The 13,557-nt window shown below is 37.2% G+C and overlaps 1 protein-coding gene across 2 annotated transcripts in view; it reads left to right on the top strand.

The window, feature by feature from the left end:
- The window catches only part of SUGCT (succinyl-CoA:glutarate-CoA transferase), a 337,147-nt gene extending 323,827 nt beyond the window's left edge, over positions 1 to 13,320 (top strand). The window contains exon 14 of one of the 2 annotated variants that reach the window (XM_081932604.1): positions 13,039 to 13,320. In XM_081932604.1, coding sequence (XP_081788730.1) covers positions 13,039 to 13,202 — 164 coding nt within the window. In that variant the 3' untranslated portion in view covers positions 13,203 to 13,320. The remainder of the gene's footprint in view (positions 1 to 13,038) is intronic. The other variant, XM_081932608.1, reaches the window with a different exon arrangement.
- The last annotated feature ends 237 nt before the right edge of the window (positions 13,321 to 13,557 follow it).

The raw sequence follows: 13,557 nt of genomic DNA, 5'->3' as shown, positions 1-13,557 counted from the left end.
ATGCAAAAGGCCTGCAACTGCTGCCGGTAAGGTGGCAGCAGCAGGTGGTTCACATTGGTAAAGAGGCGGCAGGCTGCAGGCTGTTTGCACCATCAAAGAGGTGGCGGCTGCAAGGTGAAGCGGCGCAGACATTCCGAAGCAGCAGTGGCGATCACCGGAGCCTTAGATTTACCTTTGTACAGCAATAGCAACTGTGATTCCCTGATACCTCACCTCTTGTTGGCTCTTGCTGCTGGATATTGAGAGTTTAAAAAAAGATTTTTGCAACAGAAAATGGCTGGTGACTACTTCCAGCCACTTTTGGTGCAGCTGGGCACAACTCCATCCCAAGATACTGACCTGCCACCACTGCCTCTTTTCTGACATGAATGGCCTGCAGCCACTGCCTCTTTGCCAGCACAAATGGCCTGCAGCCAGTGCCCCTTTGCAGGTGCAAATGGCTTGCAGCCACCACCTCTTTGCTGGCGCAAACAGTCTGCCAGCACTGCCTCTTTGCCGGCACAAATGGCCTGCAGCCTCTGCCTCTTTGCTGGTGTGAATGGCTTGCAGCTGCCACCTCTTTGCTGGCACAAACGGCGTGCAGCTGCTGCATCTTTGCCACATGAACAGCCTGCCACCGCTTCCTCTTTGCCGGTGCAAATGGCCTGCTGCTGCTGCCTCTTTGCTGGCATGAATGGCCTGCTGTTGCTGCCTCTTTGCTGGCGCAAATGGCCTGCTGCTGTCTCTATGCTGGCGTGAATGGCCTGCAGCTGCTGTTTGTTTGCCAGGGCAAATAGCCTGTCACCGTTGCAGCCTCGGTTCAGGCTGGCAATGAGATGGCGGTGGCAGGCCATTTGCGCCAGTAAAGAGGCAGTGGCTGCAGGCCATTCACACCAGCAAAGAGGCGGCAACTGCAGGCTATTCATGCCAGCAAAGAGGCAGAGGCAGCAAGCCATTCATGCCGGCAAAGAGGCAGCCTCAGTTCAGGCAGGCAAAGATGCAGCAGTGGCAGGCCATTCACTCTGGCAAAGAGGCAGCAGCTGCAGGCAAAAAGGTGCCAAAAAAAGGCAATGGACAGTTCACCAGGCAAACAGGTAGCTGTGCTGTGTGGGAGGCAGCGGAAAGTGCTGAAGGAAGGCTCGGCAGAGAGCTGGGATATGTGGCAGGCCTGGGTGAAGGCACACAGGTGGGCTGGGCTGCAGGGACCACGTGGTCATAGCAAGCAAGTGAGAGAGCCAAAGAGCAGCAGCTGCTATGCCGCGGCCAAGGCAGGCAAGGCGAGATAAGGAGTGACTGGGATGGGCGTGGATGGGCAGACACAATGGGCAGGGCCAGCCACTGGTGCAATTAGCCGGTTCTCCAAATTTAACAAGCGGTTCACTTGAACTGGTCCAAACCAACTGAATCCCACCTCTGGCCATGGGGTCCAATGAGCGTATTGTACTGGAGATGTCTAATTGACTGGGATAATCTCCAGCTCATATACATTTTGCTCCATACTTTCTCATCCTTGATGACTTTAGTCAATTTTAATATTAACATTTATTATTTTAATATTCTATTTTTTTCTCATTTTTACTTGGTGTAAGCTGCCATTGGCAAGATAGGTGGCTAAATAATAAATAAACAAGCAAGTAAGCAAACAAAACTTTAGTTACTATCATGAAATGAAAATTGTATATGTGAATTTTTTTTGTTAAATTGCAAATGTAAACATTTATGTGCTATAGGTATGTATATATGCATGTATGTAAGTGTGTGTGTGTGTATGCCTGTACACACAAAGACACACAGACACCTTTTTGGCTTCATACAGAAAAAAGTTTGCTATCCTTTATTCTGGGATTTTTCTATTTCCTAATCTTGCACTGGATTTCCCAAATATCCTTCTATCCAAGTACTTATTGACCTTGATGCTTTTTGGTTCAGCCTAGGGAAACTAAGTGCTCCCACTGGCTGAGGTAACTAATAACAAAATTTGTTCCCTACCTGTTTTTAAATATGCAGATTGCCTCTTTGGCCTTTTTTTCTTTGCAACAGTATGGAATTTGGTATGAATACTGGAAACTGGTCCCCCTTTCCATTTATGAGTTTCCTATAGCAAATTCCATATCCATTACTACTGAATTCTGAAGTGAAGATCAGTTCTGTCCAGTATTGGTTATCTTTAGCCTTGGTATATAACTTTCAGGGAAAAATTGACTAATTTTGGGGTCATAATTTTAGTTAAATGTTCTAGAAAATTATCGAAATAAATTCAACCTTATTGTTAACAGCTAGATTTATTATTACAAGCACTGGAGAACTAAATATTGCTTTTTGCTATATGAGTGATAATCATAAATGTAGTTGTTTTGGTCATCACATTAACTGTATTAGTAATATTTTTGCAAATATTGCTGACATCTGTACAAATCTTTGGAGATAAATATAAAATAAATGTTTGTATTTCTTCTCAAATTCAAAATTTATATGTGGAATAAATTAGTATTCCTTATTTTAATATGTTCTTAGTTTTATTTTGTGATACTTTTTATTTTCAATTCAATAAATTATGTATACTTCATTATTGATGTAATGAATGATATAGATATTATAATACATAAGGCTTTAGAATATTTAAGTAAATGTCTACTGAGCAACAAGTGTCCATGCAAAGACTATATATTAATAATGCACATAAATACAAGCTTCAAGCTGATGTGTAAATTGGATAAAACAGTTTAACACTGGTGACAGCTTAAAAAAGCAGGGTATTATTAAAATTCCCACAGGAGCAATAAACTATTCCACCAAAACTATAATAAATGACAAAGCATTTGCAAAATGTTCAGTTTTATAGTTACATTTCATTGCATTTATTTTGTACAATGACAATAAAGACTATACTACTATAAATGCCATCAACATAGAGCTCTCAGAAGTTCTATTCTTCTTTATATAGATTTTTACTAGGGAACAAGATATACCCAATCAAAATCAAAAGGATAAAGAGAATCAGAAAACCAGATCTTTCCTACATTCATACATATTTTCTAATCATACATATTTTCTAATCAATCATCTGTTTCATGAACTGTATGCTGTATGCTAATTAGCAATGGAAGGAATATCTCTGAATTTCTTTTCTTTTTTGCAAATTCTAATTACAATTGATGTACAATTTTGGAATCATTTACAAATAATCTGCAGATTTTGCAATTCTCCATGTTTTTCTTCATGTTTAAAATATATCAGCATGTGTAAAATAATGTATATTTAAAGGAAATAAGTAAATGAATGCTGAATGCAAGGATTAAGCATGTGGAAAAGACATGGTTAATTATTGAGGGATAAAATAATGATATTGCGTTATTGCTATTATTATTAAATTTTTATGCTTTTTAGAGACAAACTATACAATTTGCAGTGACTTGCGGTGAGGTTTATGGCTGGTGAGGCACTGACGTCATCAAATGATCATCATGAAGGGAGGACTGTGACAACTTTGATCTTTGCAAGCGTGCAAGCAAAATACCCCAGGATCACAGTGGCGGGGACAGCAACTCCTTCCACTGCACTGTGGAGAAGAGCCACGCAGTGCAGGAGGCTCCTCAGTGCTAGCCTCAGATCAGCACGGGCCGTGGTCCCCTTCATGTTGGCTCAGGAAGGAGGGGAATGGGACCATGGCTCGCGCTGATCTGAGGCTAGCGCTGAGGAGCCTCCTGCACAGCATGGCTCTTCTCCTCAGCGCAGCGGAAGGAGCTGCTGTCCCCGCCACCATGATTCTGGGGTATTTTGCTTGCACACTTGCAAAGATCAAAGTTGTCACAGTCCTCCCTTTTTTAGAGGCTTTTTAAAGCCTCACCTCAGCACTCGCCTTTTCCCTTTACATTTTTTTTCTTTTCATGAGAGTGGTGAGGCTCTGCCTCTCCTGCCTCCCCTGACTGCATGTCACTGACTATTTAGATATTCTTTACTTAAAACTATTCATTCAGCAATCTGAAGTGTTGCAATGATGCTGAACCAAAGAACTTATGCTCTGAGTTCAAAGTTATGACCATTGAACCGCTCCCACAGTTAAATAGTCAAAAATTTGGGTACTTGGCAGCTCTCTCACATTTACAACCACAGTATCACTGCAAAAAACAACTTTTCTACCCTTTTTTCACTCCCCCCCTCCTGATTATTTGTATCTGTAAAAGGCACTTGTAAAAAAATAGTATGCTTCTCCAACAAATGTTTGTTACATGTGACTCCTTGAGCCATCCCCCAGATTTTCCCAGTGGGAAAAACTGCTACTAGTGTTCCTGATTGGAGCAAAAACGAGTAAAAAAACAGACCATTTTTTGCAACAACAAAAAAGGACATGCAGAGTTTTGGGAGGATTTTAGAATGCTCCTGGGGGTTTGAGGGGGGCAAAAACGAGCAAAAACCTTCTGTCTTTTGCTCATTTTTGCCCTCTCTAGCCCCCAGGAGCACTTTGCAAACCTCCAGAACCCTCTGCAAGTCCATTTTTGCAAATGGGGCAGGATTTCAGTAGGCCAAAAATGCTTTATTCAGTGTATAAGATGCACCCAGATTTTCACTCTCTTTGGGGGAGAAAGGTGCATCTTATACTCTGAAAAATACGGTAATTGAAACAATTAAGAGAAAGAATAAATTTGTATTCTAAAAGTATTACCACTCCAACTTCCACATTTGGTAGATTGAAATGGTTATGCATTCCATGCTGGAAAAGCTGATTCTGATTGTAGAAGTGATTCTAGCAGAGATTGTGAAGATTATCAAAGCAGATTAATGGTAATTTTATCCATTAAAATGTAAAATTGGTAAAATTGGAAAGTAGAGCAGTCAGAACCCTGGACAGATCCTAGAGACGAGACTTCTTTTTCAGATGAGAGTTTAGTATTCATTGAGTTCTTTTATACTCCCTAGACCTTATTATGGTTCCCAGAAATGAGCAAGTATTCAAGTCTACCAATCTTCAAGGAGTCATTTTTGGGCCTGGAGCCTGATCTTCTTCTGTTATGTTGTCTTTCTAAAATGATCAAGAATATCAGAGAAGCATGGAGGTTTTGACTTCGTGAAGTGTAAACCGCAATATGTAGACTCAGAATGAAGTTGCCATCTACTGCTTAGATTTATCAAGTCGGGTGGGAAAAACATCACTTTGGAGCTGTAATGAAAATGTGCCATTTATTCCTTGATGTCAGACAGGACACCGCAGGATTAATAAACAGAAGCACAGCAGGGGCGTTCACAACACAGAAGATTTCTATAATGAAAAACATGTACTGATAGAGATGAGTGGGACTAAGCTAACCATTATGACTTTGGAGCATGCTAGTCATAGATTTGTTAGTGCTAAAACTCTTTCTGATATAGCATTTTTTAAATGAAGGAACTTCTTGTACCTCTTCCAACTAGTATCAATGCCACAACATTTGTTCACTTGTGACCATTTGTAGTCAACTGAATCCAGAAACATATCAATACAGAAAATAGCAGCATGTGACTTGCCACATGCATAGACACAGCTGCCTGTACCAGATATGGTTGCTGAAGTTGAAAAAGACCCTTGTCTGACTTGAGAATAATTTTCAGATAGATAGAGCTAATTCTGGGTCATGCATTTCTGTCCTCCATTAGAAATGATATCAAGAAGTATTAGATTTTTGAAATATGAACTGATTTTTAGTTAAAATATTTTCAGTCATTAGGAAAGAAAATATTTCAGAAATAGAGATGGGAAGACTAAATGTTTTCAGAATTTTGTGTTACAATACAGCAGCTGAAGCCTTTGCACAATGTATTTTTAGCTGAAGAATTATGAACAAAATGCTTTTTCTGAAGGCTAATAATTCTTTCATACTTTAGTGACCCTGTAATTACTCCAAGCTTCTTGATTTAACAGATTGCTAATGTAATTTCAGTAATGTGGGTGTGTGTTTCTGTGTGTACGTGTGTTTGTATATATAGTTTTTGTAATTATGATTGCTATGATGAATCAATGCTGTTATCTTTTAGTGTACCATCAATAATTTTTATCTAAATTTGGATCTGAAGTTGTTGAAGTAGCAGCCATATTGATCTGTGATTACCATTTCTTTCATACTTCCAATTATATTAGTTTATAAGCATTTGGCTAAAGGTTGATATTTCTCTTAAATGTTGGACTTCTCATCATTATTTATATTTTTGTGTGGTCTTTGAAATATATAGAAACATTTCATATAATTGTTGTGCACAGTGCAGTAGACATAGCAGAACCTTCAGCAATAGTATTGCTCTATTAAATGATTTCATTTTGTATATATGACTTAGCCTGTATTATCAATAGATTGCATTTAGATCTTCTCAACTCTCAGTCCATATTACTGACTATAGTGATGGCCTGAAGCAAGTCAATTACAAAGTAAGCAGTATAGCCAGGGATGGGATCCTATTGGTTTAACAATTGGTTTGCTTCGCTCGCACATGCTTGTACAGTTTGCAGAAAACTCACCTTCCACATTACTGCTGGCAAGGAAAACAGCTGAGGCACAGCAATCCACTCTGCCATGCCAATCAGCTGGGCTTTGGAAAAGGAAATATAGGTGAGTATAGTACAGGGGCGGGTGGGCAGGCCCACTTCAAAGTCAGAGCTACTGGTTCGCCCAAACCGGTCCAAACCGGTAGAATCCCACTCCTGAATGTGGTGCTGTATAGGGATAGCAGGGGGAAAACCTAAAACCAGAATGCTGTTTGGATCTTTTACATTCACGGAACATGAAGATCTGTTATTTAAGCCAGAAAATATTTGCACTGTCCTTGAAGATAATTGATTTAACCATTTTTACTACAGCATTATAAATAAAAGCTTAAATCTAGCCATCCTAGCAAAAGGAAGATGCATTAGCCAACAGGTAGAAAGTAGGGTAGGGGAAAAGACATAATGGAAAGCAGGGGGAAGAATAGTCAAATCCAAAAACCACAAGTGCAATGGCAAAGGATAAAAGGTTATGGAGCATTTGAGAGGAAGACACTCTTCATCTCCCAGAGACTCATGATGGAAACATTGTTTTTTTTTAAAAAAAAAAAGGCACCTGCTGCTTGTGATTAGAATTTCAAAACTGCCAACCCAAGGAAGTTAAAACATTCTTCTCCAGAAGTTAAAAGGAATAATAAAGGAACTAGTCCAAAACATCAGGAGGTGGAAAAAGTCAGGGAGAATGCGGAATTGCTTTAATGAAATTGATCTGTGCATATTTGCAATGGAATATTGCTTATGCATGGCTGGCTCCAATCTGATTCTAATTTATGTTCACAGGCTTTTTAGTTGTCTTCTTGGAGGAGTCCCATCTCTCTCATACAATTCATAGGGGGGCAGGAAAAGTAAGAAAAGTGAGGTGGGAGTGGTGGTTGGAAAACTTCCTAGCCTTATGTCTCATTCCTCTTTATGGATGTACCAATTCTTCTATTTCACTTGTGAATTAGATCACAATGATCTGATATTTGCCTTTCTGGAACAGAATAGAAATCTTTAATATAGACTACTGAAAAGTACAACTATGATAGCTTAAGACTGCTTTACTTTGCTCACACAGACACCCCCATGCAACATAAACTAAAGGCTACCTGCCTCTTTTTAGAAACTGAGATACTCTATATTACTTTGATATTTCCCAGCTCTGTTGAGCTGAATATCACATGACCAGCATTGGCAACAGACAATGGAAAGCAAACACAATTGCTTGGCCTTCATACTGAGTTGGTATAGATCAATTTGTCAGTTTGTAAATTTGTCTGACTAGGGTTCAAATGTGGAATTTGCTTTCCCTTAACTCCTCCTTAAATACTAATGGTGAGTATTCTTCAAAGAATTTAAAATTAAAATAAAACAGATGCTTGCTTAAAATGGGAGGAAGCAGCAATAAGTGTGTTTTGACAAATGGTAGCTCAATCTTTTGATGGCATTTCAGTTATCCCACTAGAGCAGCTAAAGTAGCATTGGGTACAAAGTTAAGGCAGAGCCATGCACACTCAGCCCAGCTTAACATATACATTTCTGCTAAATTCCCATAGAAAGCTCCTGTATATGATTTAATAATAATGCAAAACAATTACTACGTATTAAGATCAGTTAGATAAATAGGAGACATTCTTCAGTTATTTCCTTGAGCTAGAAATTCACTATAACCTCTACAGTATGTTTGCATATCACATAATCAACTATGGTCTACAAAGCTGGACCTATGACATTTGCAAAAAAATCTATTGCCCATGATAATATTTTGTGTCTATGAAGGCATATTTATATATTTTATGTATTTGTTTATTTCAGCTAGACAAAGTATTTCAGAAAAATAATACTAGCTGCGTTAAGAATTTCATTTCTTAAAAAAAGTAACTGCTTATATTCATTTACTGAAATTTTATCTTTGAAAAAAATATGGAGAAGTGGGTTATTTTAGGGGTTTCCATTCATAAAAAGGCTCTATTAACTGGGTAAAGCATAACATAATTGGGGCTTCTTGCAATTCCTCACTAGAATTTTCTGTTGATTCTATGTTTTTCCTCTTCCCCACATATTCATTTTTAATCTGTTGTCTTATGTTTATATCCTTGATGAATTCATTTAATAAACCAAGCACTTCAAAACTAAGCTTCCTTTCTCAGATGGGTACATTAAAAAAAAGGAAGGAGGCATCTAACTTCATGACTGGGACATATAAAAGAGAATATTTTTAGTGGAGATCCATAGGCCAGAGAAGCAGATCATAGTAGATGCCAAACTATATATCACTGACAAGGCCAAGAACATGAGAACAATACAAAAGGTAGCTTTAACCATTACTAATATTGATATGCTTATTTAAATACAGAATCTTGAAAACTAACTGTAAGAGGAATTTCTCAGTCTCGGTTATAGTGACTTAATTGGGAGGGAGTATCTTTAGGAATCACTTTTCTCATGTCTCTCAGCAGTTGTCTTTTGAAATAAATATTCAATTACATTGTCCCATACTTTCCCACAGTCTGTCCCAGCAGTGGACTGAGTTGTATCTTGTCAATCTTTCACAAATAATGTTGTGCTGAAAAGCTTTTACAACTCATTTTCAATGTTTGGCTTCTTAAATGCATATATTCCTCCAACTTCCAGCTGAACCACCATGCCAGATTTGATGGTTTGATTCTATGTAACCATTTCTGAGATCAGATGAGATCAGAGAGGTGCTGGTATTTAACATTAATTAGAAGTTTGCAGCATTATAGTTGTCTCAGCAGGTGGCAGCACCTATCCAAACTTGACTGAACTTGAAGCCAAGCTAGATCAGCTCTGATTAATATTTGGATATAAAACTGCTTAGGAATTCCAGGGTTGCTGGCTAGACTGGAAAGCTAAATGTATCAGAGGAAGCCAGTGACGCCCACCCACCCCCTTCTTAACTCTGCCAAGAAAACTTCATGGATACAATTACCAGGAGTTGAACTCAGCTTAAGGGCTTTTTTAAAACTACCGCTGCTACTATTATTTTAGCCTTACAGTCAAATAATCTTACTGTTATCATTAACCTTAAAAACTAATAATTTGTCTATGTTTAGTTAGAAATTATCCCTTCTTTATTTATAAGCTCTGAAAAACTCTTGAAAGTTTTTAGGTAACATGTAGTAGAATTTTAAACATGTTTTCATAGAAGTAAGAAACTCTTACTTAGTTCAGTGCAACTTTTAGGTGAATATGCTGATAACCACATTAATTTTTTTAATTTTAGTATAAATGTGTATTGTTTTAAGGGAATTCTTGTACAATGCTTTTTTCTAGCATATTTTTCATATTTCCATATCCCAGTTTTAACCATGCTTACAGGAAAATCTTTTAAACCATTGACACCCTGTCCTTTGCAGCTAGTGAGTCACTAGATAGATCTCCTTATAACAATAATTTCATCCAGAAAACCTAGCAAACTGGATCTTAGGACAGGGAAACATTTACTCTCTTTGTTCAGAACAAAAAGATGACAACAACAGCATTCTAAATAGTTAAAACTATTTGCAGAAAATCATTTTCCTCAGAGGAAAAATATAAAGAAGCAGTGCTCTTGAGAGATATACCTGAAAGTTTTTCCCCATCAAAGTGGTAGGCCTGGATGCCAGTAAAGAAAATATCCAGGAATTGTTATAGTGTCTTTCTATGTTTGAGTGGGATATTGTCAGGAATTAGCACACCAGGGGCCTTTTATAGCAATAGCAAAAACATTTATATAGCATTTTACAGTGCTTTACACCCCTCTCTAAGCAGTTTACAGAGTTAGCATATTGCCCACAACAATCTGGTTCCTCATTTTACCCACCTCAGAAGGATGGAAGGCTGACTCAACCTTGAGCCTGGTGAGGTTTGAACTGCCAAATTGCAGGCAGGAACAGGCAGGAGAAGTAGCCTGCAGTAATGTACTCTAACCAGTGTGCCACTGTGGCTCATTGCTTCCATTGCTTAGTGAAAATAATAAACAAAAGCTATGCTTTCTCCCCCCACCCTCTCATCTTGGCTAGTTCTAACTTAAAACATTGAGAAAAGCAAAACAGCAGTCTTTATACATTCCATCAGTATTATCCATAGCTTCATACTGATCTAAATGCAACACAAAACATCTACAAAACAGGGATGGATGGATGGATGGAAGGAAGGAAAGAAAGAGAAAGAAAAAAAGAAAGAAAGACTGTTGCTATCTATAGAGGCCAATGCAATAGGCTTTTTTAATTTAATTTTTAATATACATTTTGGTGGTGTCTTCCAAATTTTCCATTTTCTAGTTGCCAGACTCATTAAAGAGTTAATGAATAAAATCAGTTCAAAATAACAATAATAAATCACAGTTCTGATTCTACTATTATCATTAGATTTACCTGCTCCTCCTCCCTACAATAGACTTAGTGAGTATGCATGCATCTGCTTACATGAATACTCACGTGAACTTTCTTTGGATAGTCAAGGGTATCTCTGAGCACATTTCCATTTTGTCTGTCATCATTTTCATCTTTAAAATCCTGTATAAAAATTTCTGACCATGACTTTTTAAAACAAAATAGCCCTTTCATCCTTTGATGACTTTATGCTACAAAATGTTTCTTTTAACAAAACGTTGCTTCTACTGTTTTGTTTTTAATATTTTATGTTTTAATGTGTCCTTCAACTCTTATACATTTGGTGCCTGAAATATTGCAGCAGAATGGCACAAAAGTGATATGGAGTTAACTGCTACATGGGCAGTTTTGGTATACTAAGTGTAACTGTTTATTTTATCCCCTTTGAGACCTTGATGAGGAAGTAATATCCGGAGTATATATCTCAACAACTTGCATGATAAGTCATAATACATATATACATTGGGGAATAATTTTTTAGTTTTATTCTTTCAGCATCCTTTTTAAAAAAAATTTAACACAGAATCATTGCAGAAAATTTCCATTCACATCCATTTCAGACAATCTTTGCAGAAGGATTACATTGGATGATGTCAGAAGTTGCTAAGAGATCCAGGAGACTCTAGAGGGTTGAATCCCCCTACTTTCCCTCTAAAACAGATAATCCTACTATGTAATCAAACAGTTTCATTGCCAGAACTACAGCTAAACTGGATTATTGTAATGTGACTTTCAATGGGGTCCTGAAAATGATCAAGGTGTTGCAATTGTGCAGAACTCACTCCTATTTTTAAGTCATTATCAAAGTGGGATAATATGTTTTGAATTCATAGTTTTAAAAAATTGTTGGTCATCTTATGCTGGCTTTGTTTAAAACTCTTGGCTCTTCTCTGAGGAAAACTGGTGTAAAACTAAAATGAAAAATAATATTTGAAAGTCAATTTCATCTTCTGGAGAAAATACATGTTTCAAATAGTAAATACAAAACTAAGTTCCAAGATATTGTTTGGTCAATAGATTAAGTGATAGCCTTTTTTACCTTCTTATTAATAGAGGTTCAGATTCCATTGTTCTGTGTAGCAGTGAGTTTATCATGCCATAATCTTTAGAGACACCTTACTATGGGAAATATCCTGAACAGTTGGAAAAGATCAGCCTTCACTGTACTCTCAGGATTCAAGTCCTCTATTCTGCAAGCAAGAAAATGGAAGTTTAGTGAAACCAAAGAATTCAGCTTACTGTATGTTCTGATCAGATAAATGTTTAATTTCAGAACAGTTTTAACTGAAGAGACAATGTAAAGCAGGCATGCAGGCAGATGCAGTGCATGAGAAACATCTCGTCTGACCTGATGTACGTTTTTTCAATTGCAAATGAAGATAGAACTAATTCAAAGTTTGGTCTTTCCTATAATGTAAAATTCACCTCTTGCTATAATGGGTAATAATCATGGGGCATGGTATAACAATGAAGATTTAGTACATCTATGCTTAATAGCCATATTAATGCATATACATAAGGCTGAAAGAAGTGAGCAGGTTGAATCTACAACAGAACAACTATCATGGAAAATTGATTGCTTAAAGGACAAGAGTTGACTCAGTGAATTTGAGTTACAAGGGGAAAAAATAAGAATTTTAAGAATCATATCCTGACAATGAAAATTCTTCAACAATGGGATAGGCATTGTTGGAAAGTTGTCTCATTTTTAGCTATATTTTTACATATATTTCAGGGTTGAAAGTAGGAAACTCTATACAAGGTCTCTTCTAATATAAAGAATGAAATTAGACATTCTGGTAATAAATGTATTTCATCCTTCCATCCTTCAGAGGTGGGTAAAATGAGGACCCAGATTGCTGGGGACAATATGCTAACTCTCTAAACCACTTTGAGAGGGCTGTAAAGCACTGTGAAGTGGTATATAAATCTAAGTGTATTGCTATTTGTGTCCCATAATTTGTTTACATTTCTACTATGGTTGGGGAACAGGCAGAAAAGCCCAGACTTGAAAGTAATCAGGAAATAGAAAAATATCTTTAGGTGGATGTTGTATTTTAATTATCTACTTCTTATATTGAATAATAGTGTTTACAGTAAAAGCATTTCTGTAGCAGTTCTGGAGAATATTATGCACAAAATTAAGAATAGATTTCTTTTTTTTTTCAACAGGACCAGCTGTAAGGTATAACCAGTTTGAAGTGTCAGATCCTAAACCACCACCTCTGGTTGGACAGCATACACTGGATGTATTGAAGAGTATATTGGGATATAAGGATGATGTTATACAGGATCTGTTTGATGCTGGGGCAATAGCTCAGCATGAATTCAAGTGAATTGATTTGATTTCAATGGCTGATATGGGTGAAGGTTTCATGGATTACATTGAATATCTTCACTTTGCACAGTGTATTAATTGAAGTATGATTAAATTCTTTTTATAATAATCTGAAATTTATATGTCACAATAGCATCAACTTTCACACTTTTCAATAAATTTGATTTACTTTCAGGAAATAAATATTTTTGTAAAGTTCAGACACTATTACAGTATGGTTCATCACTCCCAGAAGATTTAATTGTAGGTAATCTCACATTTATTGTAATTGTAATAATGCCAGATGACTTTCAAAATACATTTAAAGAAATTAACACTTGAATGTTATAGCTGAAGGAGAGTTTCTTTTGAAC

This window comes from Natrix helvetica (genome assembly GCF_964273705.1).
Source record: "Natrix helvetica genome assembly, chromosome: Z".
Classification (NCBI taxonomy): Eukaryota; Metazoa; Chordata; class Lepidosauria; order Squamata; family Natricidae; genus Natrix; species Natrix helvetica.
The sequence above is the reverse complement of the archived record's forward strand: the minus strand, read 5'-3'. Positions and strand labels throughout refer to the sequence as shown.